This window comes from Podarcis gaigeae (assembly GCF_964106915.1).
Source record: "Podarcis gaigeae genome assembly, chromosome: 4".
Lineage (NCBI taxonomy): Eukaryota > Metazoa > Chordata > Lepidosauria > Squamata > Lacertidae > Podarcis > Podarcis gaigeae.
In genome coordinates this window covers 101,512,624-101,540,611 of record NC_139677.1, presented here as the reverse complement: position 1 = coordinate 101,540,611, position 27,988 = coordinate 101,512,624, and the positions used below count along the sequence as shown (strand labels likewise).

The following is a 27,988-nucleotide window of genomic DNA, read 5'->3' as shown; positions in this document are numbered from 1 at the left end:
GGCGCCCTCCCTGGAACCTTCTGGACTACAACTCCCGTCAGCCCCCGGGAGAGCGGCCGAAATGCGCACGCGTGCGCGCGCAGCGGGAAGCGGAGGCGCCTCAGCCGCCTTTGGCTCAGTGCGGTTTCCGTAACGCGCGCGCGAGAAAGAGAAAGACCGCGCTGAGCGTGTCCCCGCGCGGCCGCCGTAGCGCGCTCTTTCTAGGGAGGCCTCAGGTTGCCATGGCGGCGGCGGCGGTTTCCTTCGTCTCCGCTCGGCGCCTGTGAGGGGGAAGTGGGCGAGTGGGGCCTAAGTTGGCGCTGCCGACCCGGCCGGCCATGGAGGACGAGCTGTACCTGGAGAACATCGACGAGTTCGTCACGGACCAGAACAGAGTCGTGAGTGGGGGGAGGGGTGCGAAAGCGGGGGGGGTCTCGCAGGTGCTTCAGAGGGGGAGGGGCGGGAGGAGGGGGGCTGTTGGGGGAGGGGAGGGGGATTGGGCGGAGCGGGGGGGGGCCCGAACTCACAGAATATTTTTTTATTATTTTTATATATAATTTTTTATTATTTTTATATATATTTTTTATTATTTTTATATATAATTTTTTATTATTTTTATATATATATTTTTATTATTTTTATATATAATTTTCATTATTTTTATATATAATTTTCATTAGTTTTTTAACATATCATTTTCAACAGTAATTAAACCTACTTTTACATCTTATTCAAATTTTTGACTTCCATCAGTCTTGTCTGATAATTTTCCAATCTAATCTCTTAGTATGCATTTCTTATCTTCCCTATTACATTTCAAACTCATAACCAATATCGCTTATCTTTTTCTACTTTGTAACACATATATTTCTCCTTACAAAACTTCTTGTAGTCCTACTGGCGTAATTTCTTGATGACAGTTGCTCTTCAAATAGTTCATATACTTCTTCCAATCTCCTCTAAATCTCTGGTCCCGCAGGTTTCGAATCCTTCCTGTCATTTTGTCCAATTCTGCATAGTCCATTAATTTCGTCTGCCATTCTTCTTTCGTGAAGGCTCCCCGCTGTCCTGAAGAGGCTTCGCACGGCTAAGCCTGAAGCTAGAACAGTGAGAGGGATCGTTGCGCAGTGATCCCTCTCGCTGTTCTAGCTTCTGGGATAGCTGCGCAGCCTGCATTCGCTCCATAAGACGCACACACATTTCCCCTTACTTTTTAGGAGGGGAAAAATGCGTCTTATAGAGCAAAAAATACAGTATATCCTACCTTTAACCTAATGGCAGTGGGTTAACAGAAATTGGCACAGAAATTACGACCTTGGCTCTCTATGGGCGATTGCAGTAATGATGGTTGGCAGTGTTTGGGGGGGCTGCTGGCACTTGTTGCATGTTGAGATTGGATTGTTCTCCATTGCAGGTAACATACAAATGGCTGAGCTATACACTAGGTGTTCACGTCAACCAAGCTAAGCAGTAAGTATTGATATATTGATAAAAAGTCTTCTCAACTGTAGCTTCAGTTCTCCTCTTAAGGCTAAATAATTCTCCGTGGGATTTTTTTAAAAAAGATTGAGTAGAATAATTATTTGTTGGACTCTTGACCCACCAGGCCACCTCCAAGGTGTGTGGTCTGCATTCACTAATAATAACTTTATCATAACATAACATAACATAACATAACATAACAACATAACATAATTTATTGTCATTGTCCGTATATACACAGTATACACAACAACGAAAATCAAACACCCAAGACCAGATTCACATACACATTCGCACGTATCTCCAACACTCTCATCCTATTCAGACATAATCTATTAGAACATAACATAATCCAGAATATAACATAACCTATTAGAAGCATAGCATAACCTAAAACCTATCTCATTCCTTACTACTCACTGCTTGCTATTTCTTACAACTGGCCCTGAGATCATTATTTAGTGCAATCAGAGCTCTTGGATAGAAACTATTCAGAAGGCGTGTGGTTCGTGTTTTCATTGTCCTGTATCTTCTGCCCGAAGGCAACAGTTCAAAGAGGTTGTGAGCAGGATGGGTGGGATCTCTCAGGATATTGTGTGACTTCTTCAAGCTGCGAGACGTGAAGATCTCATCCAGGGTTGGTAGTTGGAGCCCAATAACATTCTGGGCAATTTTAATTATTCTCTGTAAAGCTTTTTTATCCATTTCAGAGCTGCTCCCATACCACGATAATATACTATAGGTTAAGACACTCTCAAGGAACGTAAGGGATTAATCTTCATTTTAGTGTCTCTGTCCCTTGCTCTCATTTGCACAGGATGTTGTATGACTATGTGGAACGAAAACGGAAGGAGAATTCGGGAGCCCAGTTGCATGTCACCTATTTAGTGGCCGGAAACCTCGTTCAGAATGGACACACAGTGAGTGCACAGCTTCTTCCATTACAAGTACAAATGCAGTGGAGTTCAGCGGGTTACAAAGGGAAACAGAGCTTTCTGTTTGGATTTTCATTTGGAAAAGAAACCAGAATCCTTTCTCCTAGGTATCATGTCAGAGGAAATAAAAAGAACAGTCAGACCAATATTTATGTATGCATCTACGGCGGCAAGGTTATTGATTGCCAAAAACTGGAAAAGCAGCAGTGTCCCAACTAAAACAGACTGGTTATCTAAAATGATGGAATACTTCCATATTGCCAAAGTAACAGGGAGAGGAGATATGGTACAAAAAGTGAATAAGGAGTGGGCTATCTTTAAGGAATCCATCAGAATTTATGTGGAAAAAGTAGAATTTCTGAAAGATACTGAGTGAATCCAGAAAATGATTAGAGCGAAAGGAGAGTAAAGTTAAGATAAAAGAAGAGATTAAAGAAATAATGAAATCCATTTAAGCTAGTTGGAAAAATAGTAACAAGAATGGCTGGAAGTCAAGTCACTTAGTGGGTGTTCATGTGGGGTAGGTGTGTAGGTATGTTGATATGTATAGTATAAAGGTAAAGGGACTCCTGACCACTAGGTCCATTCGTGACAGGCTCTCGTATAGTATAGGTAGGTATTATATAGAGTAATGTATAGTATAGTATAGTATAGTGTAGAATGTATAGTATAGGTAGGTATTATATAAAGTAATGTAGGTATGTTTTATGTTATGAAAATTAGGTAGTGTGTTGTGTATGTGTATTGTGTAAGTGTATATGTATGTGTTTTATATGTTAATAAAATAAATAAATAAAGTATATATAAAGGGAAACAGAGCACATGGGGCTTATCAACCTGGGAAGGTAGCCCAACCAGGAGAAGGAAGACTCTGATCCTAAACATCCACTGCCTCTGGGATATCTACCTTCTGGGAACAAACCCTACACAAATCTGTAGTGGAGTCCCTAAGATGGTTGGATGGCAGCTTGTGCACTTCCTTCCAGAGACTTCTGCAGCCAAGCTGGTGCCAAACATATTGCTCTGTTTTTCTTTGGACCCCATCAATGAGGGTGTGTGTGTGTCTTGTCGTCTGGGAGGCCTAGGACCTCCATACACACAGCCCAGGCTTGCGCCCCAAGGAGGTCACCTCAGTGCTGTTTGACCTCACCCCCGGAGGCACACTCCATTGTTAGGACAACGGGCTAAAGAAAGCGCACATTGTTTCTGTAGTCAGTAACAGTTACTGAAATTGTGTCTTACTGAAGCATTAAGTGTTTGAGTTAAAACCAAAGTGACTAAAAATATTTGCACTTCCAACCAACTTCGCTCAGTGTGTTGACTGTGCTACTTTCCCATACATTCTAGAGCAGCGTTCCTTGCAGAAAAAGTACAAGTCTCTACGGGGGGGGGGGGTAACCAACACAGTGCCCTCCAGATAAGGCATCTCCAAACTCGGCCCTCCAGCTGTTTCGGGACTACAACTCCCATCATCCCTAGCCAACAGGACCAATGGTTAGGAATGATGGGAATTGTAGTCCCAAAACAGCTGGAGGGCCGAGTTTGGGGGTGCCTGCTCCAGATGATGCTGGACTACAACTCCCATCATCCCTCACCATTGGCTGTGCTGGCAGGGGCTGATGAGAGTTGCAGTCCACAATGTGGGAGGGCACCCCATTGGCTGCTCTTACTCTACAGCATCTGAGGTCCATGGTGATAATAGAATCATATTATCTATAGAGAGCCAGTGTGGTGTAGTGGTTAAGAGCGGTAGCCTCGTAATCTGGGGAACCAGGTTCGATTGCCCGCTCCTCCACATGCAGCTGCTGGGTGACCTTAGGCCAGTCACACTTCTCTGAAGTCTCTCAGCCCCACTCACCTCACAGAGTGTTTGTTGTGGGGGAGGAAGGGAAAGGAGACTGTTAGCCGCTTTGAGACTCCTTCGGGTAGTGATAAAGCAGGATATCAAATCCAAACTCTTGTAGAGTTGGGACAGCAGGGGTTATCTAGTCCAACCCCTTCCAATGCAGGAATCTCAGCTAAAGCATCTATGACAGATGCCCATTCAACCTCTGCTTAAAAACCTCCAAGGAAGGAGAGTCTGTCATCTCTTGTGGGAATCTGTTCTTATTGTCAGAAAGTTCTTCCTGATGTTTAGTCGAAATCTTCTTCCTTGTCACTTGAAACCGTTGGTTCAGGTCCTCTCCTCTGGAGCAGCAGAAAACAAGCTTGCTCCATCTTCCATGTGACAGCCCTTAGATATTTGAAGACTGATATCCTATCTCCTCTCAATCTCCTCTTGGTTCCTTTTGGCATAGTAGTCCTCCTCAAACTTCATTCAATCAGATGATTTATTATTTGTGAGAGGGCAGCAGGTGTGTGTCTGTTTTCAATACCTTCCAACAGTGCGTCTTGTATCCGAAGGCTTTCCACACATTTTGGAATCCTGGACAATGAATGAGCAGAAGGTGATGAAAATGGGCACTGGGGGCGGGGGCATGCTTACTCGGCTGCCCTCTTCATGAGTTGTTAACTGAAGAAGAAATAAATGAAATGGCCAGTTTCTTGTAGTAATGAGCTTGGTCCAGCAGAGGGCACTACTGTGCTGCGAAAGGGACATTCCTGAACACTGGGTGTTTGAAATACAGTATAGGCTTTTCAAGGTTGTGGGAGGTGTTAAGCTGATACTGTTGCCTGTGATGATTTATAACTGATAATTTTAATTGTTTTGTACAATACATTTTGCAGTATGTTGTAACCCACCCTGGGAGCATAGGGTGAATGGTGGATAGTTAGTAGTAGTAGTAGTATATATATATATATATATATATATATATATATATATATATATATATATGTATGTGCTTTCGTAGATTTTCACGGGTACAGGAATGCAGGTTTTGGTGTCCTCGGGTGTCTTCCCGTGTAAAAGTTGGGGTGTCTAGGCGACGTTTCGACGAGGTCTCACTCGTCATCTTCAGGCTGGTGCTTTCGGCTTCTTGTTACTGGAACAGAGCGGGATCTCAATGTTTGAGTTCCTATAAATACTGTAGAGGGGGTGTGGTGTCTAGCCTCCAATGTTCTGGGCAGAGAGGAAGTTCCCAGGCTAGTGTGCCTTTTCTTCTTTTGTTCCTTAATTACTTGAGAGATACCTTGAGTGATTTCTTGAGTGATATCCTGAGTACCACTTAGGTGGGTCATTAGGTGTGGATTAGTTGCTAAAGTCTTTGTGTCTTGACCTCTTGAACTTTGTGAAGAGTTTTCCTGAGAAGATGGCTGTATTGCGCTTAGTTGTGCTTTGGCTTGGCTTCGTGTATAGGGGCGAGCTGTGGTTTTGTGGCTTGTGTCAGCCAGATCTGTGTAGGGATTGCAGGGGGGTGCAGCATCCGGAGGTGCCACCATGGATTGGCTACTGGATGGTGTCAGTAATTCATCTGTGGAGAGGGTCTGGGTTTGGGTCTGGTGTGGTTGATTGGTGTTGGCGTTCTGTGTGCCTCTGGATCTGGTGTCAGTTTTTGTGGAGAGGGCTAATTTCCAGATGTCTGGCAAGCGGGATGTGTCGTCACGCTTGTTCATGTTGTGAGGGTGTTTCTCTATCTCGATGGCTTCCATGATTATTCTCTTGTGGTGATGTTCCGTGTTAAAGAGCAATTTGGAATCTGCAAAATTAATTTCGTGTCCTGTTTCTTTCATGTGTTGGAAAAGAGAGGAAGTTTTTTCTTCTTTTTTGACGGCATTCTTGTGTTCTGCGATACGTGCATTTATTCGTCTGTTTGTTTGTCCAATGTACGTGGCTGGGCAGACTTTGCAGGGTATTTCATAGATCCCTTGGTTTTCCAACTGGATTTTATCCTTGGGGTTTCTGAGGATATTGGCTATTTTTTGGTTGGTGCAAAAGGCTGTTTTGATATTGTGTTTATGGAGGATTTTGCTAATTTTATCTGTAGTGCCCTTGATATAAGGAAGGAGGGCCATGCCATTGTTTTCTTCTGTGTCTTGGTTTTTGGGGGGTGTTTCCTTTTGGATTAGCTTCGTAATCCTGTTTTGCTGGTATCCATTGGCAATTAACACATTTGAGAGATTCTGTAACTCAGTTGTCAAGTGGTCTTTGTCAGCCAGGCGTTTGGTTCTGGAGATGAGAGTCTTGGCTACGGAGTTTATTTTTTGCACCAACCAAAATAGCCTTTTGCACCAACCAAAAAATAGCCAATATCCTCAGAAACCCCAAGGATAAAATCCAGTTGGAAAACCAAGGGATCTATGAAATACCCTGCAAAGTCTGCCCAGCCACGTACATTGGACAAACAAACAGACGAATAAATGCACGTATCGCAGAACACAAGAATGCCGTCAAAAAAGAAGAAAAAACTTCCTCTCTTTTCCAACACATGAAAGAAACAGGACACGAAATTAATTTTGCAGATTCCAAATTGCTCTTTAACACGGAACATCACCACAAGAGAATAATCATGGAAGCCATCGAGATAGAGAAACACCCTCACAACATGAACAAGCGTGACGACACATCCCGCTTGCCAGACATCTGGAAATTAGCCCTCTCCACAAAAACTGACACCAGATCCAGAGGCACACAGAACGCCAACACCAATCAACCACACCAGACCCAAACCCAGACCCTCTCCACAGATGAATTACTGACACCATCCAGTAGCCAATCCATGGTGGCACCTCCGGATGCTGCACCCCCCTGCAATCCCTACACAGATCTGGCTGACACAAGCCACAAAACCACAGCTCGCCCCTATACACGAAGCCAAGCCAAAGCACAACTAAGTGCAATACAGCCATCTTCTCAGGAAAACTCTTCACAAAGTTCAAGAGGTCAAGACACAAAGACTTTAGCAACTAATCCACACCTAATGACCCACCTAAGTGGTACTCAGGATATCACTCAAGAAATCACTCAAGGTATCTCTCAAGTAATTAAGGAACAAAAGAAGAAAAGGCACACTAGCCTGGGAACTTCCTCTCTGCCCAGAACATTGGAGGCTAGACACCACACCCCCTCTACAGTATTTATAGGAACTCAAACATTGAGATCCCGCTCTGTTCCAGTAACAAGAAGCCGAAAGCACCAGCCTGAAGATGACGAGTGAGACCTCGTCGAAACGTCGCCTAGACACCCCAACTTTTACACGGGAAGACACCCGAGGACACCAAAACCTGCATATATATATATATATATATAATATATATGTATATGTATATGTATATATATATATTTGTCAAGGTGTTTGCTGAAAGCTTTTTGGATATTTGGTCTGGCATGCTATATGAGAGGGCACCCCCCCCCCCCCGAAATAGGATCACTGCCTAGTACTACAGTGGTGGGCAAGGGAAACCAGAGCTTATGGCACCTAATATCAGGTATCTTATTATTCATACAACAAGAGAAATTCACACAAGTCCTTTTTGAAATACTTAAGCTAGAAGTTGGGGGACAAGACTGAGGCTGCAGTCCTAAGTTGCTTTCTTAAAAGTGAGTTTTACTGAGATCTAAAAGATTTTGTTGCAGGTTAAATATGGTAAGGATCAGAATATTGCTTTACTAGCTAGAACAAAGATCTCAGGGTCATGAGTTTGAACCCCATGCTGGGCAAAATATTCCTGCATTACAGGAGCTTGGACTGGATGGCCCTTGTGCCCCCTTCCAATTATATGATTTTATATTTTGCTTCTTTAATAAGTTGCGATTTCTTTACAGTGCCACAAGGTTGCGGTAGTGAAAGAAGAAAAGCTGGAAGGTAGGTCCATTGAGAGCAGTGCTTCCAAAGAAGCTTGCTCTGTCTTTGTAAATAATCCTAACATCACTTTTTTCCCGTTTGCAAATTTATGAGTTTGGGTAGTATTGCTGGTTTGTCTGGAACACCTTGCTTCCATGCTATTTTCTAAGGATGTTCCCACATTTGTTGCCAACTCACCTCTGTGTCGTAGTAATGCCTCTAGAGTGAGGAACAGAAAAAACAGCATTTAACATTGGTTTGAAATACTTAATGCAACTATGGTGTGAGAGTGAGGAAGAGAAAATAGACAAAGCTACATAGGACTTCACCTTCACATACCTTTGGAAAGGTGTCTACTTTGTAGCTTTGTATTTAGGCACTTTGTACCTGGGGGAAGAACTGTACCCTCTTTTTATCCAGAAGTCCCCAGGCACCTCCAGATAGGGCTGGTTTTTAGATCGCTGTCTGGAAACCTGGAGAGTCTCTGCCAGCCAGTATAGAAAATACTGAGCCAGGGGGACCAGTGTTCCTACTCTGTCTAAGGCAGTTTGCATGCAGGTGAGGGAGTGGGCTGGGAAATAATGCAAATAGCCACCTTCCCCCACTGACCCTCTGATTGCTCTTGGCGCGGAGATTGGTTGGCTGAAATGTGAGAGGGTTAAGGGAGCTTGTACCTGTTGGAAGTCAATTATAATAAAGAGGTGGATGAAGGTTACCTCTGGAGAGGCTCGGCATGTCTTGCCTTATATACTTAACCATAAACTAAAGGTAAAAGTTAAAGGGACCCTTGACCACTAGGTCCAGTTGTGGCCGATTCTGGGGTTGCAGCGCTCATCTCGTTTTATCGGCCGAGGGAGCCGGCATACAGTTTCTGGGTCATGTGGCCAGCATGACTAAGCCGCTTCTGGCGAACCAGAGCAGCGCACAGAAACACTGTTTATCTTCCCGCCGGAGCGATACCTATTTATCTACTTGCACATTGACGTGCCTTTGAACTGCTAGGTTGGCAGGAGCAGGGACCGAGCAACAGGAGCTCACCCCATTGCGGGGATTCGAACCGCCGACCTTCTGGTTGGCAAGTCCTAGGCTCTGTGGTTTAACCCACATTGCCACCCGTGTCCGGTGAACCATAAACTACTGTATCCCAAAAACTTGAGGGAAATAACTTAAAAGAGCACAAACCCCTTTAATGCAGAATAGAACCTAGACTGAATGTTAACAAGCCACATACCTGGTTTAAACTCTAATTTCTGAATGCTCAGTCCTTTTTCATTCCTAAGGGGACATTGCCTACATGTTAACTTTCCCCTACCCTGTTCTACTCGCTCCTTTCATCCAGTTAAACCTCTGTGTTGTCTGACCTTTCTCAGGGGGAGTTGTCATGCTTCCTGTCCCCTCTTGCCTTTTCCTCTTGACGGGCTCCCCTCCTCCCCCTCAAGCAACGCAAACTGTATTCAAGGACTAGACTTTCAAACAACTTCCCAATTTGGTGCTCCAGTTGCTGCAGTCCCTGAGGTCAAACACGGAGGAGACAGATGATCAGGTGTTCCCTGAATGAGTTGTCCTGAAGCACTCTCCTTGGAAGTCTCATCTTCCTAGTTTGAGCACATGCGATTTTTCAGTTGCGGTCAGGACAATATCCCTCCCTGCTTTGAGGACTATGACAAGCACCAGACCCAGGCCTGGGTGGAGAGCCAGGCTTGTCCACGTTGTGCTGTGCTGTCCTTTGCAGGCACATGAAGCACTTCTGAAGCACAGCGTGATTGCGGGGAGAATCCTGCCCCACCTCCAAACACAGGGGGAAAAGGGGAATCTGTTCCCAATCTTGCACTCTGCTCCAGAAGCACTTAGACAGCCTCTGAGATTCAGAGCGACACCAGAGATAAAGAGCCCATCGCAGGCAACAATTCTGGCCAGAATCAATGTGCCTCTGGCTTCAAGTCTGTCCTGCAAAAATTGTGCAGCCTCAGCCAGTTGCCCGCATGGGGTGGCGGGGGGAGGGTGATGCTGAAGCGAAAGCATCTGAGATTACAGCCAGCTACTGTAGAGGTGAGGCAGACATTCCTCCAAACTTCTGTTTCGACCAAACTCTGCTTCGTGTGATCTGATACAGCCTTGGCAGAAGCGCTTGGGCTGCAAGCCCTCAGATTGTTATCGCAGGGCTAATGTTTCTCCTTCCCAGGGGAGAGGCATGTGGGCTAGACATTTTGACTACAAATGCTTTTGTAGCCATAATTCAGCTTTATGGTAGACAGTCTTACATTGTGAGTCTCTTGACAGCCAAACGTTCAGCTGCCAAGAGCATGATAGTTCCAGAATAGCTGCTTTGGGTACTGGATGAAACTGGCAGGGAGCAATGCAAGCTTCTCCTGAGAGTCTTCTAAGGTGTCCTGGGATCGGTTCGCTTGTTGGGTGTCCATTCTCGATTTTAAGAGTTATCCCCTCCCAATATTTCCCCCAGTTTTGTGCCATGATCATACACATATTGCCATTGTATATGGAGGCACCAGTTTGCACAAGCTTCATCTGAGCATACAGGTATGGCCTCCCAGCAGCCCGGAGCACTCCCAGATCGCTTGCTGAGTTGCGAACCATGCCGCTGCAAAATGGTTGCTTTTTATAAGGTCCTTTCCATTTCACAGACCTGTCTTCCTTTTCAGCAATGAAGTCGAAGCTGTCCACCATTGCCAGCGTGCACGTCTACAGCATCCAAAAAGCCATGCTCAAGGACAGCAGTCCGCTCTATAACACGGACTATGATGTCATCAAAGCAAACCTGCAGAACTGCAGCACGTGAGTTCTGTCTTGGTAACTGATCTGCTGGTCATCCAGATAAGCCCACCTTTATCTTGCCATCATTGTAGATTGTGCTCAGGCTGTAAGCGATCTCCAAAACCCATCCCAGGGGGTTCCTTCTTGTGCCCCTGCAGTAGTGGTTTCCCCCACTCTGCTAGGAAAAGTTTTGAGCTGTTTCTCCCCCCTCACAGTGCTGGTTTTCCTTTTGCTTACTGTTTCAGTTCAAAGTCGGCAACATGCAAAGTGTTCCAAACTTTTCCTTTCTGACATTCCGTTCAAGTTTAATTGCTATGTTCTCATTTACCGTATTGGCCCGAATATAAGCCACACTTTTTTTTCCTAATTCCAACCATGAAAAGTTAAAAGTGCAGCTTAAATTTGTGACCTTGCAAAAATTGACTTTTTTATGATATCGCTGCTGAAACAGACATACAGTGAAATGGAACGGGTGTGAGTGCCTGCAGAATTTTAAGGGAGTGGCTTATATTTGGGTATTGTCTTTTTTTCTTTCCTCCCCCCTTGAATTTTAAAGGTGCGGCTTATATTCAGGCCAATACAGTATTGCTTCACTTGGATTGACTGAGTGATTATTATTTATTTAATTCATAAAAACTGAACGTATCTTAATTGTAAAAAAATCTCAAAGATGTTTACAAAAGATGAACAGTAAAATCAAGAAAAAAATACAACCCTACTTTAAGGCATGCAGAAGCTAAAATACTAAAACAGGTTAAAATCACCTCAACTTTCTAAGCAGCTGAGTAAACTTGTCTAAACAGGAATGTTTTTAGCAGGTGCAAAAGATCTCAATAGGCAGGGAGTATTTCATATATTTATATCCTGCCTTTCCCCCAAGTTGGCATGAAAATAATTTTGTTCTTCTGGCCAGTTCTCTTCAGTGAAAAGAGATTCCCTTGCTTCCTGTCCACACTGCTGTGCTTGGGCAAGTGACTCTTAGGACAAGTTTAAAAGACATTTGTATAAAAAGGAACAGAAACCTTTCTTGGTCTACTCCCATCTTATTGGTCAGTATGACATAACGTTGTCGCACATGTTTAAGGAATGCATGAGAAATGAAACAGGAATTGTTTTCTCAGGAAACACCTTTATCCCAAGGCTCTTTGAGAGTTTTTGGCATGGACGTCAAATGATAAAACATCCAAGTCGTGCTAACTGAAGTTTTCCCCCTCCTGCTACCCAGGTTTAGTGCTATTCACTGTGCTGCTGCAGTTGCTAGGACAGCCGCTGAAATGTCTCGCGTCGAAACCCCGGCCCAGGTGGATCACCAGCCACCTCATGGCATGGATAAAGCTGCTACTCCTGTGGTCAACGGCCATGCCCCAAGCGCTTCTTCAAAGCAGACCTCCCAGCAGGCCAAGGGCATTATGGGAATGTTTGCGGCCAAGTCTTCCACCAAGTCCCAGGAGACCCCGAAAGAGACCAAAGTGGAAGCTAAAGAGTCGCCAAGTGTAAGTTTCCAGGCTTTGGCACCCTTTCTCATCAGCTACCCTCCCCTCTGGGACGTGGGCGGCGCTGTGGGTTAAACCACAGAGCCTAGGACTTGCCGATCAGAAGGTCAGCAGTTCAAATCTCCACAATGGGGTGAGCTCCTGTTGCTCAGTCCTGGCTCCTGCCAACCTAGCAGTTTGAAAGCACATCAAAGTGCAAGTAGATAAATAGGTACCGCTCTGGCGGGAAGGTAAACGGCATTTCCGTGCACTGCTCTGGTTCACCAGAAGCGGCTTAGTCATGCTGGCCACATGACCTGGAAGCTGTACGCCGGCTCCCTCGGCCAATTAAGCGAGATGAGCGCCGCAACCCCAGAGTCGTCCGTGACTGGACTTAACAGTCAGGGGTCCCTTTACCTTTACCTTTTTACACTCCCCCCCCCAACCTCATCTCAGGGCTGCACCGTAAAGTGCAGCTTTGGACACAAAGGCATGAAAGGGAGAACAAATACAGTTCGCTTTGAATATGCTCATTCCTTCCAGGCCTCCACAGCAAGTAGCAAGGCACCTGCTAAAGGAAATCTGCTGAACAACTTCTTTGGAAAAGCTGCTCTGGGTAAGGATTGTCGAGCTCCTGCTTGTGTTGCCTGCCCCATTGTCAAGGGCTAAATACAGCTTACAGCATTTACATTCAAATCCTTGGCTCCAAAGGGCTTATTATAGCTAGATAAAGGATAAACTAGCAATTTGTTCCTAAGCATGTCTCTTCATTTGCAAATCTTAAGGAGTTCAGCGGGGAAATATAGGTAACAAAGGCTTGCTGAAACAAAACGTTTTCAGCAGGCTTGTTGAGGATGCCAGCATAATGTCAATAGGCAGGGATTTCCATGGCACAGGTGCTGCCATTTTTTGGCTCCTCCACTGAAGGTCTGGAGGGTGGCAACACGAGAAGAGGCCTTTCCAGTGTTGGCTTCTCACTTGTGCTCTACCCAGAGGTTCACTTGGTGCCTTCATTACTTATCTTTAGGCACCAGGCAAAAAGATTTAATTTCCCCAGGCCTGTGGCTTTTAGTTATCTGTGGGTAGGTTTTTTTAACCTTTAAAAAATACGAATGAGTTTTATATTTTTCTCTTGTCTCAGTTTTATGCTGGTTTCAATGTGTGTGTTACTGATTTGTTGTTGTAAATCACTTTGAATTATTTTGTTGGAAAAAAGCGACAAATAAGTCTACTTAAAAATAAATAAATCCTGCTGTACATGCAGACCAGGCCTGAGCACGCTTAGGACTGCTGTATTGTGTGTGATTTATTACACTGCTCCAGTAGCCTCTGTCCAGATTTTCTTTTGTAGTTTTGCAACATACTTCTATCCCTTCCCCACCTTTTGTGAGAGTGGAGCCCCTTGTTGTAGCCAGATCCTACCATAGGGAGCAAACTGGTAAACTGCAGCCTTCCTGCTTTCCCTTGTGACAAATACAGGCAAAGCAAGCCCTGAACCCGAACAGAGAAAGGAAGAGAAAGCTGCAGCCAAGTCCCCAGTGGAACCCAAATCGCTTCCGGGTGCACCAGAACGTGAGAAACCCAGCAAGAAAGCTGACCCTGCAAGAGGACAGCAGAAGGACAAAAAAAGGTAGCCCTCCCCATTTAAGTTTGTGGTTGTCTAAGGCTTTGGGGGTATAAATGGCCAGCTTGGCTCATTCATTTGCAGGAGTTCATTGTACTGTAAAGGAGTGCCTGGAAGGGGAGGAAGCAGGCACACAGATTTTTAAAAGGCCGAGTCAAGCACTGAATTGCATAAGAAGTCTTGAACTCCATTGACTTTCTTCCAGACTGATTGCACTTCTAAATGCTCAGAAACTAGAGGCAGGATTGCAAATGACATCAGTATTAAAGCTGGGGCTCGTTGCTGTTTTCCATCCTAATTTTTCTTTTTAAAAACCACTCAAAATGTGCACACACAATGCGGTGTTCCAGTGTAATACGTGAGTATTACACAAATAACAAACAGTCCAGTGATTCAGCTTTAAACTAGCTGCAATTGTCATCACTTCTCTGATTCTGATTTTGAGAGCAGCAGAGCAAAAGCTGCTAGATATTCTGCAACTGCTAAACCTAAATTTGTGTCCAGAATAAATTTTACCAATATTGCAGGCTTCTGTGAGTTTCTGGAGCTCAGATACTTCTCTTCAGTGCTAGATTTCTATGTGTATAGAGTGCCTGGAAGGACTGAGGTGCAGGTGGGGAGCATTCTGGGGGGGGGGGGGCCGCAGAAAGGAACGGGTTGTTGAAAGACAGAGCAAGACAAGAAAAACGCATGCATGCATGCACACACCCACCCCATATTGCATTTGTATACTTTAGCTTGGTGCCTAGTAGAAATCTATCACAGGATGACAGGAATAGCTGCTTCACCAGAATCATATAATAGCAGAATTCTGGACTGGTATCCTTCTGTGCTTACTTTTAATTTTAGCTCAAGCATTTGTCTGCAGCCTGGTGTGGGCAGTTTCCTGTTGTGGAGGCCCCCTCCTCGCTTGACTTTTAGCCAGTCAGCTGATTCTAACTAGCTGCCTTGTTTTTAGCCCCAGAGGCCTGGAGAAAAGGATGCCCCTTTGGCAGAAGAGCAGAGGCCGCAGTGCCCAGAGTTGTCTCTGCCACCAGCGCTAGCTCGCTGGCACCTTCCCATCAATGCTGAAAGAAGCCATTTAATTAATTTTTTTTCCACTAGTAAAAATATGATCATGCTAAAATGTATTTCAAAGCCACTCCAGACATCTGAGACACTACCTCATAGCGACTCCATTAAAAGAGTATTGATTGACCATTTGAGACATGATTTTTTGTAAAAACTGTCCTTTGGGGACAAACTTGTTTAGACCCCCTGAGGCAGGATGAGATCCCAGGTCTGGGGGATATTAGCTTTCACAGCTCTGCAGTCACTTTGGTAACGTGGCATTTTGCATCTGAGATGTCATTGACTTTTACGTCCTGCCCTGTTCAAGGGTTCAGAACAAGTTGATTCGTTTTGGGGGATCTTGGGTGGGCTGCTGGTCGATGCTGTTTTTAATAACATATTGTTTTGTTGGCTTCAAGTCAGAGGGTGCTGGCTGGTAGTTACCGCGGTGGCACTGAGCTCTGAACCACTGAGCCTCTTGGGCTTGCTGATTGGAAGGTCGGCGGTTCGTATCCCCATGACGGGGTGAACTCCCATTGCTCTGTCCCAGCTCCTGCTCCTAGCAGTTCGGAAGCATGCCAAAAAGTGCAAGTAGATAAATAGGTACCACTCCAGCGGGAAGGTAAAACGGCGTTTCCATGCACTGCTCTGGTTTCAGTCTTCCGTTGTGCCAGAAGCGGCTTAGTCATGCTGGCCACATGACCCGGAAAAACTGTCTGCGGACAAACATCTGCTACCTCGTCCTGTAAAGTGAGATGAGCGCCGCAACCCCAGAGTTGTCCACGACTGGACTTAACTGTCAGGAGTCCTTTACCGTTACCTTTTCCATTTGCTAGGAAACCAGTTTCCTCTGGATAGAATCATTACCTTGGTTTGTTCTGTTCGTTTTTGATTGCAGAACATACATGACCCTGGGAGCATCTTTTCAGCTCGCTTCTTCCTCTAGAGTTCAGTGCATGCAGCCATCTTTTAATTATAGGTGGTAGAAGAGGAAAAGCATGCTGCTATTGTTCTTTGCTCCAGATTAGCAGTTGCACGTTTCGTGTTTGGAGAAGTTGTTCTCTTTCCGCCTGTTCCACACCCCCAAATGCATTTGAAGTGATGAGCCTTATTTGTTTGCAGAACAAAGAGGCTGGAGATGTCAGATGAGGAGGAGAAAGAGGTTGAGAGCCTGAAGAGAAAGAGGCGTCGGATCAAACAGCCTCAACCCGAGAGCAGCGATGACGAGGGTAAATGGAAGATGGTGGGTGGAGGTTTGATGAGATTGCAGTTACATTGAAGCCAGTATCTCTAGTAGATCCTGGTCTTCTTGGAAGTGGGTACAGCAGTGCTAAGCACCTGCCCTGAATAAGTGCAAAGTCTCGTCCGACGAGGCTTCTCTTTCTATAAATGGTTATTCTTTCTGCCCAGGCATACGACCCTTCGTCTTATCACTAGTGAAATGCAGACTTCCATGCTGAAAAGAAATCAGCTCTTTGCAGGTGTTTTATTTACAGTGGTGCCTCGCAAGACGAAATTAATCCGTTCCGCGAGGCTCTTCGTATAGCGTTTTTTTCGTCTTGCGAAGCAAGCCCATTGACAGCTTAGCGGATTAGCGCTATTAGCGGTTTAGCGGCTTATCAGCGGATCAGCTGATAAGCGGCTTAGCGGCTTAGGAAAAGGGGGAAAAAGGGGGGGAAACCCGCAGGAACTCGCAAGACATTTCGTCTTGCGAAGCAAGCCCATAGGGAAATTTGTTTTGCGAAGCGCCTCCAAAACGGAAAACCCTTTCGTCTAGCGGGTTTTCCGTCTTGCAAGGCGTTCGTCTTGCGGGGCACCACTGTATTTCTGAGTTGCAGAATTCTTCCCCATCATATTGGTTTCAAATGAGCCCGGGGGAGGGGGGGGGCTTAACAAAGAGCTTCCAATAAAACACAGCTCATGAAAAGGAGATGCAGCAGAAATTAAAAATATGCGATATGTGATTAACAAAGCAGACTTAATTTCTGCAGAAATTAACAGAAATTAAATCTGCTTTGTTAACCAAAGCCTGGGCCCTCTCTCTGATATAGTGGCAACAGAGGTGGTGGCAATGAGAAGTCTGTTGTAACCAACTAAGTTCTGCTCTTGAGTAGAGCTATTGAAAGGAATGGATTTAAGTCGTAACCACTAATATAAGTGGATCTGCTCTTGAGTATGGCTAATGTTGGAGACAACCCTTTGTTACGCAAGATACACAAATACCCATAATTCACTTTCTCTATGGAATCCATGATATTTCTTTTGCAAGAAACTTGGATCTTTTTCTTTTTAGCATAACCTTGATAATAGGTAAGCAAAGGGCAATAGGAACTGTGTATGGAAGACAGTATCCCAAATGAAAGGCAGGATGTAATTTAAAAACAAGTAAGGGAGGCAGGAAGACAAGCACAGCACAGTAGCACCCACCCCAAATACTGACACCCTCTGCAGGTATCAGCAGTCTCTCTTTCAAATGCATCTCCGCAGCCCTCTGGACCACCAGCTTTCTGGGCGATTTTTTTAAAAAGAAAGGTAAGATTTTTTAAAAGACATTTCTTGCAGAGTGAGACTAGTTGGCTCCCTATTGGAGCTGAGTTCTGTTTCTTGGCAAGAGCCTGCTGCCACGAGTCTCCCCAAAGCTTTTGTTCTGTCTTCTGGGAGCAGCAGCATCTAGCTAGGCTCTTGTAACTCACCACAGCTACCTTGTCTCAATGAATAAGCCGGGGTTTGTTTTGTGGAGAGTCGTAGGATTCAAAATTGTTTCTAAAATGGTCCAAGTGATGGCACTGAAAGCCAAGCTGCCAAGACAATGGATACGTGTCCAGGATGCTCACCTGTAACAAGGACTTCCGTGTTCCCATCTGGGCAGATGCAGGGCTGCTGTCTGTAGTAAATTGCCATATCATAAGTTGGGAACCACATGTAGTGGGAGTAATAATAATACAGTGGTGCCTCGCAAGACGAAATTAATTCGTTCCGCGAGTTGCTTCGTCTTGCGATTTTTTCGTCTTGCGGAGCGCGGATTCCCCGGGTATTAACGGTTTTACGAAAAAGGAAGCAAACCCGCAAGACGTTTTCGTCTTGCGAAGCAAGCCCATAGGGAAATTCGTCTTGCGAAGCACCTCGAAAAACGGAAAACCCTTTCGTCTTGTGAGGCATTCGTCTTGCGGGGCACCACTGTAAAAATAATTTATTATTTATACCCTGCCCATCTTGCTGAGTTTTCCCAGCTGCTCTGGGCGGCTCCCAACTGAGTATTAAAAACAATACAGCGTCAGACATTAAAAACTTCCCTAAACAGGGCCGCCTTCAGTTGTCTTTTGAAAGTAAAATAGTTGTTTATTGCCTTGACATCTGCTGGGAGGGCGTTCCACAGGGCAGGAGCCACTACCGAGAAGGCCCTCTGCCTGGTTCCCTGTAACCTCACTCTGAACCTGCGCTCTGAACACAACAGGCATCCAGCAAGCCAGGCAGCAGAAGAAATTTGGGAGGCCAAAGTTAAAGTGTAATTAGCAGCATCACAGAAGAAAACAAAACCAGATACTGTGTTGGTTTGTCCCAGGAAGGCTGGGAATACCGTCTTAAGAACAGCTTCTTCTCCAGAGCGATCTCGGCCCTGAATGGGAAGCCTGGACTTTGAAAGTCGTCTAATCTTCCTTGCTGTATTATGCTGTATTGTTTTAATTAGTGTTTTTATAGTTGTTTTGATTTTGTGTGGAGTGCCCTACCCGGGTGGATGGAGCAGCCAAGTAATTTCGTTGCCCCCGAGAGGGGGCAATGACAATAAAGATATTATTATTATTATTATTATTATTATTAATAATAATAATAATAATAATACACAGTTAAAGCTGTTCCTCTGCCTTAAAAGCCGCATGGTGGAGATTGTCATCGTAACCTTTGCTGCTGCCGTTTAGTATTTGTATACCAACATCAAGGTACAAATGGTACCTTGTCACCTTTTCCAGTTCAGGCATATGAGCACCTGGTGGACAGGCTGGACTTTTCAGTAGCACCTTGCAAGTTACAAAGGGTCTTGCTGGAGGGGTGAAGCAGATTTTTCACCTCGACCCCAACTGCATTTATTCTCACAATCGGATAACCGCGAGAATTTGGGATTTAAGCCCTTAAAGGAACCTCTTGGTTGCTCCATCAGTCCTCATCAATATGAGGACAGCACACCTTGGCTGCTGCCACCGCTTCATCTGACTGCGCATATTGAGGTGTGTATTTTTGTGCAATGCCCCATGCGCTGCCATCTACCTCACTGCTCGTGTTTCCACTCCTCCCCCGACAGAAGAAATCAATTCATTCTTCCATGGTTGGAAGCCGTCCACCAGTAGATCTCAGCCCTGCTTAACCTGCGAAAGGTCGCTTGGCCTGATGCCTGGCCCAGACGCAGCATTCCTGGTATTGACCTAATAAGCTGGGCTGGTTTCACGTCCAAAAAAACACAAGTCGCAACTATGGTATGAGCACAGAGCTGCCGCCAGCCAAATGTGGATTGAAAGGGAAGCTTGGCTGTTGTTCTGTCCAACATTTCCGTTCTTTCTATTAAGCAAGCAGGTTAGCAGGGCAAGTCCCTTCTCTGCTTGCTTACCCTGAGAGAGGCTCCCTATGGCAGTTGTTCTCCTTGAACTCAGCAGGGCTTCCTTGCAACCTTTCAACTAGTCAGGGTGACGCAGCAGGGGGTTGAATGATAGAGGTGCCGCTGCTAACGCAGTTTCCGCATTCCTGTCAGCTCAGGGGAGCATTAAAATGAAATCTGCCTTGTGATCATCAGTGGCTTTCGCCATTCTCTTTGGCAGAACCACAACAGGTTATAACTTGCTGCCGTAGCTGAACCCAAATAGCGCAGAGTAATCAACGCAAAATGCCCAGGGTTTAGTCAGGAAAGGATCTGAGGACCAAAACATTTTTGAAAGCGTCTTGTGGAATTGAGGAGAGGTTAGTAACCTCTGTATTGACGTGGTTTTTAGACTGCTTGATTGTATCAGGGGTTTTTTTAAGCAACCTCTAGCCATTAGATGCGGGTGGCGCTGTGGGTTAAACCACAGAGCCTAGGACTTGCTGATCAGAAGTTTGGCGGTTCGATTCCCCATGACTGGGTGAGCTCCCGTTGCTCGGTCCCTGCTCTTGCCAACATAGCAGTTCGAAAGCACGTCAAAGTGCAAGTAGATAAATAGGTACTGCTCCGGCGGGAAGGTAAACGGCGTTTCCGTGCGCTGCTCTGGTTCGCCAGAAGCAGCTTAGTTGTGCTGGCCTCATGACCCGGAAGCTGTACGCCGGCTCCCTCGGCCATTAAAGCAAGATGAGCGCCGCAACCCCAGAGTCGGTCACGACTGGACCTAATGGTCAGGGGTCCCTTTACCTTTACCTTTACCAGCCATTAGAGATGCATTTCCCCAAAGCTAGTGTCAATGCTTCGAGTTTCGTACGTTATGGATATGGTTCATGGATATGGTTCAAGAGGAACATACTTTTGATAGGTTTTGCATTCCAGTAAACTGAGGATGGTCTGGTGCAAGGACTGGTTAGATAGTCAAGCTGCCAAGAACTTATCTAATGGCATAGCAGGCCTGAGATGTAGTGGGTATATCACAAGGGAAAGCAGAGTATTTCTGGGTGCCTTTACGAATTTGTCTTCTTACGATCCAGCTCATATAACGCGCCTCCTGCAAAATCTCAAATCAGAGCTTTCAGTACTGAAGGATATGTTTTTATTTGTGCTTGTTGCAGAGAACGTCTTAAATGTGTGAATTTACAGGAGTGTTGGGCTATAACATGAGTTTTTCCGAGGGGGTTGTTAGAAAAGTTGCTTTTGAGTCCATTCTACCACACTTTGCTGTACCCTCTCGCCCAAAGAATCAAACACATTTAAGAGCCCTAAACGGCCTCAGCCCAGTATACCTGAGGTCCAGCGCCGAGGGCCTTCTGGCGGTTCCCTCATTGTGAGAAGCAAAGCTACAGGGAACCAAGCAGAGGGCCTTCTCAGTAGCAGCGCCCGCCCTGTGGAACACCCTCCCACCAGATGTCAAAGCGATAATCAACTACCTGACATTCAGAAGACATCTTAAGGCAGCCCTGTTCAGGGAAGTTTTTAATGTGTGACATTTTAGTGTATTTTTTGTCTTTGTTGGAAGCTGCCCAGAGTGGCTGGGGAAACCCAGCCAGATGGGCGGGGTACAAATATATATATTAAAAAGAGCCTATATTGGCTGACCAAAATGGAGTGTGTACACTTTTGCTTTTGAAAGGTGCCTCACTGCTTCATTTTCCAAGCTGGCATCAGGGCCCTTATGAAGATCAGGCCTCAAATACATATTTCAGTGGCTGATTTAGAAATGAGGCATGTTTGCCCTGGCTTGAACTAGACAGGCAGTAATAAATATCCAGCGTGCCATGTGGAGGCGCACGAGGCTGCTACCATTCCTTGGGTTCTGTGATGGAAGCAAGGCAAAATGCAAAGGTAGGAAAATGAATAGAATGACACAATGATGCTGCAATCTCTCGTTGGGCCATGGTTCCAAAACTGCAACTTAACTCCTCTTTTCCCCTGCAGATGTCCCGGAATCGCCTGTAACTCCTGAAGTGAAAGACCTTTCTCCTGAGCCAGACGCGAACCCAGAGCCTGATCCTCTGCCCATGGAGGTAAAGACTGGCTTTGCAGGCATGTTTCAGACAGTGGGAAACCCCACATTCTGAACATGGGGTTGTTTTTTATACAAACGTCCTTCGCTTGCTTGGCTTACGTAATTTTATGGAGTGGGGAGAGTTTTTGTGAGGTTGGTAAAAAAAAAGGTAAAGGGACCCCTGACCATTAGGTCCAGTCGTGGCCGACTCTGGGGTTGCAGCGCTCATCTCGCTTTATTGGCCGAGGAAGCCGATGTACAGCTTCCGGGTCATGTGGCCAGCATGACTAAGCCACTTCTAGCGAACCAGAGCAACACACGGAAACGCCGTTTACTTTCCTGCCGGAGCGGTACCTATTTGTCTACTTGCACTTTGACATGCTTTTGAACTGCTAGGTTGGCAGGAGCAGGGACCAAGCAACGGGAGCTCACCCCGTCGTGGGGATTCAAACCAACGACCTTCTGATCGGCAAGTCCTAGGCTCTCTGGGTTAACCCACAGCGCCAACCGTGTCCCTTCTTGTGGGGTTGGAGGCAGAAGGAATTAAGGAGGAAGTCTTGCCTTGGTCTAAACTACATTTCTCAGTAGAAGCTTCATTTGCTTCTTAATCTTGCTTAAAAATATTTATATAAATGTATCTCAAGCTGTTGCTTCTCATATCACTGGCCCAAAGTGGCAGAATTGGGAATGTAGTGCAAGATGAGTGATTCTCAGTTCAGCTGTAATTGCTTTCAGCGCCTTCTTTGTGACTGATGGGCTTAGTGAGAAGTGAATTCTTCGTGGCCACAGCCTCCGTTACAAATGATCCGACCCAGTCATGCAATCACAAGCAGATGCCACTTTGCTCTTAACGCTTGGCTGAAAACCTAAAATTTGGCAAAGAGACAAAACCTATTTGCGTTTTTGTCGGAGTCGGTTAACATCTCCAGAAGCCCAAAAGGTTTCACTTCAGAATCAATTCAGCAAACTTCTCTCTTCAAAGTGGGGTGAATGAAGACATTGGATGTATTCTAGTTGTTATAAAACGCCACCCAACTTCCAACTCACCCCAGTTATGCACTTTGATTTTAAAAGCTGAACTGAAATTTCTTTTTTTCTTTAGTGGTGCTTGTTTCTGAGTAAATATGCATAGATCCAACCTGTAAAATACACTTCTCCGCTTTTGGAGGCAGAGGGAATTACAAGTGGGGAGAATGCTGTTGCAGTCAGGTCCTGCTTGTGGGTTTCTCACCATTGTGAGAATAATGAGGAGGAGGATAATAATAATAATAATAATTTATTATATGCCGCCCATCGGACTGGGTTACTCCAGTCACTCTGGGCGTCTTCCAACAAATCAAAACATCAAACACAGTAAAACACTGAAATCTTCCCTATACAGGGCTGTTTTCAGGTGAGCCTTGGGCCTAATCCAGCTTGAAGGTGCTTCTTACATTTTTAATGTTCAGAATCTTCTTTCTTCACACCTTTTGAATTTCAGCTGGTCATTGCTAACTGTAGTGAAAATGGAAAGCCTCATTCTCACCATGACAATGTGGGCCCATTGCCTTAATTACCCTGGCGGGTGAATTTGTCAAAGCCTAGCCATCACTCTGCCCTTACTCTATGTAAGAAAGTATATGTGCTTGAACCCAGGAATGGTGGGTTGGAATAGCCATTTCCTTCTCCCTCCTGGGGCCAGTTTTGGCTTATAAGGAAGGACAGTTGGCTGTTTCCTTTGGAGAGGCATCATTGCTTGCTGATTAGGGCAGTTCATAAAAAACTTTTTTTTTTTTTTAAAAAAAGCCTGCTCCAAAGGTCTTACCTTACTACACTAGGGATTATATAGCTACATCTGAAATTTCAGGCATATCAGTTAATATTTTGACCCTGCTCCATTAAATTGAAATTTCAGCCTCCTTCACAACAGAAAAACGGCCAAGAAAACAGCTATTTTCGTGGAGGGTTTTTTTTTATAAACCGCTGTACTGAACACCCAATGATTTTCAGTGGAGGAGGGTCAAGATATTAACTGATATGCATGAAATTTCAGATATAGCTATATAATCCCTGGTGTAGTAAGATAAGACCTTTGGAGCAGGCATTTTCAAAAAAGTTTTTTACGAACCGCCCTAGTGCTGATGGCAACTGTGCTGTGGAATAAAACTCCCCACCCTTTTATAAACTCGCTTTTAAAGGTAGCTTGAAAGCTGCTTGTTGCTAGTAACATGATCGATCCAGTGACATTTGCCAAATGTGACACAGTTTCACCTTTGGAACCTGCTTTCCGACCGGAGGAAACGGCCTCTTCCATTGGTAGCACATTGAGCCCCTCCCCTGGTCCCAGGCAACCACTAGAAAGAAGCAAAAAAGTAGATGCTGTTTGTCGCAACATTCACTGCACACCATCTTCACAGTCTGCACTATCCTCTTTTTCAGGCATCAGCAGGAGAGAGAAAACGAAAGCGGAAGCGAGTGCTGAAGTCCAAAACGTTTGTGGATGAGGAAGGCTGCATAGGTGAGGCTTAGCTATGGAGCTGTCCTGGGATTAACTAATGAACCGTGTTCGTTTTAACTGATCGATTAAGTAACGTAAACAGTAGCAAAAACAGTGAGCTGTTGTTGGATACGGGAGGGCAAATCCCTTTGGGCTCTGTATTAACGGGTGCGGTGCAATTTGCATAGCATCCTATGTTACCCTGCCAAGCTCAGGACGCCCTGTCATTTTGTGTAGGACCCCTTTCTCAACACCCGTTGCAAGTGGGGGCCTAGGGAGCCTGGAGGAAAGTGGGGAAGTCTGTCCGTGTGTTGATGAGAAACCCTTGGTGCACATTTGTCATGCAAGCCTCTAGCCTGGGTTTTGTCAAGTTAGAAATGGATTAAGGATCTGACTTTTCACGTTTGGCCAAGAGCTCTGGCCTCCACTTCAGGCGCCTCTGAAGAAACAGGCTCTTTCTTTTCTGTCTATCCTCAGCCAACCTTCCCCCCATCCCCCACCCCTCCGAAAGGATGCATACAGAGCTTGCAATAACAAAGATGGACCCCCCCTCCCCTTCCAAAGAAAGTGTGGGTTTTACTCTTTAACTTCAGTCTTTTCTAAACATGTCAAGAGTGGGAAGCTTTCCTTCACCACTTGGAATAAATAGTCCTCTGTGGAATGCTGACATTACGGATTTGCAGTCCAGATCCGGCCCGGTTCATTGCTACCCGCACCTCTGGTGTGTTCTTGGCAGAAGGTCTGGTGTAGCAAAGAAAGAACGGAACGGAATCATGGTGAGAATTGTTTGGATGGGAGAAGCGGCCTAGCCATACATTCAAGTCAGAGATCTGAATGTTGCCTTTGCCGAACTTCCAGAATGTTTGTATTTGTATATGTATATCTGTCAGGGGTTGGGATTAGGGGCATTTGGGTCGTAGGTATGTAGAGGATTTCTAGGTGTCCAATCCAGAGAGATTTCCCACTCCTCCCATGTTTAACTTTGGGTTCGTGTTGGGAGCCAAGCCATTATGGCTTGCATCAGGGGTTTCATACTACAGTCATACCTTGGGTTGAATACGCTTCAGGTTGAGAATTTTTGAGTTGCGCTCCGCGGCAACCTGGAAGTAACGGAGTACATTACTTCCTGGTTTCACCACATGCGCAGACGCGCGGCGCTTTTCACATGCGCACATGTACCACCACTAGTTATGTTTCCTTCTGGATGTGAACGGGGCTCCGGAATGGATCCCGTTCGCATCCCGAGGTACCACTGTATGTGGATTCAGTCTAAGGGCGAGGAAAGGCCAGCAGGCCCAGGAATATAGTTCTGCAGGAGAAGAACGGTGAAGGAAAGATGGGAGTTGAGTTGGGTTGGGCAGCAATCAGGAGTCCGTGTCTTGCTTGCCTCCAGTGGTGGCCTTCAGAATTGGGGGGGTCGATCTGGGGCAGTTTTAAGAGACTGTTGGGTAACCCAGAGGCTGCAAGAATCAGGAACTTTCCAGTGGTGCAAACGGTTCACGCTGCCCTTTTGTTTCCAGTGACCGAAAAGGCTTACGAGAGCGAGTCCTGCACAGACAGCGAAGGCGACTTCCGCTCCAAGCCCTCCGCGGTTCACAAACCGCCTGCCGGGGCTGCCAAAAAAGAGCCCAAGGAGGAGAAGAGAGGCGCAAAGAGAGCCACAAAGGCCAACAAGCAGGCCTCCATCATGGGCTTCTTCCAGAAGAAATGAGCTCCAGCCACTGCCTGGCTTGCAGAAGCTGCGTCAGAGCAAGCTGCCACCCTTTTTGAGGCACAAATACTTACCGTGTAAGTGGGCTTTCTCCAGAACCCGGAAACAAGACTCGCCACGCGTGGGAACCTTTCGGTGCCAAAGCTGCTTAGAAAGCAGCCACTACAGGCAACAGAGCCGCTGTTCGAGAATCAAATTAATTTGCTTTGTGCCGGCCTGTTAAATATATCTCTCTATATGTAAAGGCCAATTGTTTCTTTTAGCCGCCCCGTCCTGCGGCAAGCCCTGCAGGTGGGCTGGCTTCTCCCACTGGCTCAGGTCAACGAAATGTGATGCGACTCAGTGTCCCCACCAGCTATCACTGTCCCACCCCCAACCCTTTCCTCTTCACAGTGGTGCATTCAGAGAGCTTGATGGAGTCTTCAAGGTTTCTCTGGGGCCAGGCAGCTATTTGGAAGGGAAATCTCGCGGGCCCTTCACACAGTTGCCTGCTCTTGTAGCTATGCGGAAGGGCAGCGATAGCTTAAGAACCTTGGTGGGGCTTTTTCCTTGTCTCAACAAAACGCTGTGAAAGGCGGGAGAAGCATTGGCAGCTTTAGAAATGTCGAAAAGAGTATTCTGGCCTTGAGTCTTGACGCAGGCTGCCTCTGTTGTGATAAACACTGGAAATGAGAAACAATTCAGAACCAGCCCGGACTGCCCTCTTCGCTCCGTCTGTTTGTATGGGGCTTTTGCCCAAATGATCTTTTGCCCTCCTCGTCTTCCTCCTGTCATTCAGAAGGGGAGCCCAACCAAAGACTCTAGCTGCTGCCTTGCATGGGGTTTGTATCAGTTTTAGCATAAACAAGGTGGATTGGGGGGGGGGGTCACTTGACTGGTTGGCTTCCTTGTTCAACTGCCAAGCAGGTGTGTGCCCCCCCCACCCCCCACTTTAATGGAGAAACCACTTGTTAATGAGGAACCAAATGACGAGCAACCCGGTTTCGGAAGACCCAACTCTTTTTTTAAAAGTTAGAATGAAAGGAAGGGAGCAGGGAGGAGACTGGCTATTCTTCTCACAATGCTGCAGTTTGGACAGATTCTTTCAGTGAAACATTGAGAGAGGGCAAGAATTCCATTCTGGTTTAGTTTAGGTCTAGCGGTGGAGTGGGCGGTCTTCCACAGCCACTCACTAAACCACAACCAAAATAGAGTAGCAGGTAGAGCTGCTGGTGACATTAAAAAAAAAAAAAGTCATTTGCCTATTATAGATGGCACCCAGGCCAAAGGAGAAACAAAAGGGGTTCATTATTCAAACCCTGTATCACAGAAATTATATTTTTATTTTGAGGCTTAGCAGTGGAGGTTTCTCGACCTCCCCAAGCCCCTACTGAAACTACAGCCTGGTTTCTGAAATCCGTTATTTGAAGGATCAGAATCCGTTCACGGCTGTTGCAGATGCACGAACTGGTCTGCTCCTCTGACTGGCGTCCTTGGGGGGTTTCCCGTTCTTGTGGTTGCTGATTTTATAAGGAAGTGCATTCAAGCCTTAGTCCAGGCCTGCAGGCTGACCTTCCCGCTTGGCTTTCTCATCCCAGGTTTTCCCCACACATGGGAAGGTGGGTTTGGCAGCATCCTCGCCTCCGACCGTTCCTTCCCCAACCTGGTACCCTCCAGGTGAATTTGTCTATTAACTCTCACCAGACACAACCAGCAGGGGTGTTCTGGTGAGAGAGTTACAGCCCAAAACATGGAGGGCACAATGTTGAGTGAGACTACTCTAAGGAGTTCAGGCCAACAGCTGAGTAAGGCTTCACATCCTTGGGTTAGCGTTGGTTGTTTTTTAATATGAAATAGGAGGCCTCTGCTTGAAAGCCTTACCCCATTTTTTGCCAATCTTTTTTTAAAAAAACTCTTTCCCAATAAAATAACACTTTCCCCTTCCTCCTTTCTGTGCTGAGATGTTTATGTTGGGGCGAAAAAGCAAAATGTTAAATAAAGATGCGGTCTTCTGCTAAACATCTTTTTTTTTAATAAATAAAAAAATCTTGCTGAAGAGATGTTTTTGTGTCTGAACTTGTGATACTACCGCTTGGCTGAAGCATTTTCATTGAGCTTTGAAGGTTTTTCCATGCAACCGAATACTTAAGGAT

At 45.7% G+C, this 27,988-nt stretch overlaps 1 protein-coding gene and 1 long non-coding RNA gene across 2 annotated transcripts in view; both read left to right on the top strand.

Moving 5' to 3' along the window:
* LOC310843969 overlaps nt 1-27,988 on the top strand; it is a 336,267-nt gene that overhangs the window by 29,660 nt on the left and 278,619 nt on the right. The gene's annotated exons all lie outside the window — the stretch shown is intronic.
* POLD3 (DNA polymerase delta 3, accessory subunit) lies at nt 59-27,891 on the top strand. The gene is made up of 12 exons (XM_083736998.1): nt 59-377; nt 1,394-1,449; nt 2,279-2,381; nt 8,101-8,140; nt 10,780-10,912; nt 12,117-12,384; nt 12,907-12,979; nt 13,843-13,993; nt 16,160-16,266; nt 21,600-21,688; nt 24,088-24,166; nt 25,666-27,891. The coding sequence occupies exons 1-12, from the start codon at nt 318-320 to the stop codon at nt 25,854-25,856; spliced, it is 1,350 nt and encodes a 449-aa protein (XP_083593124.1). The 5' UTR covers nt 59-317; the 3' UTR covers nt 25,857-27,891.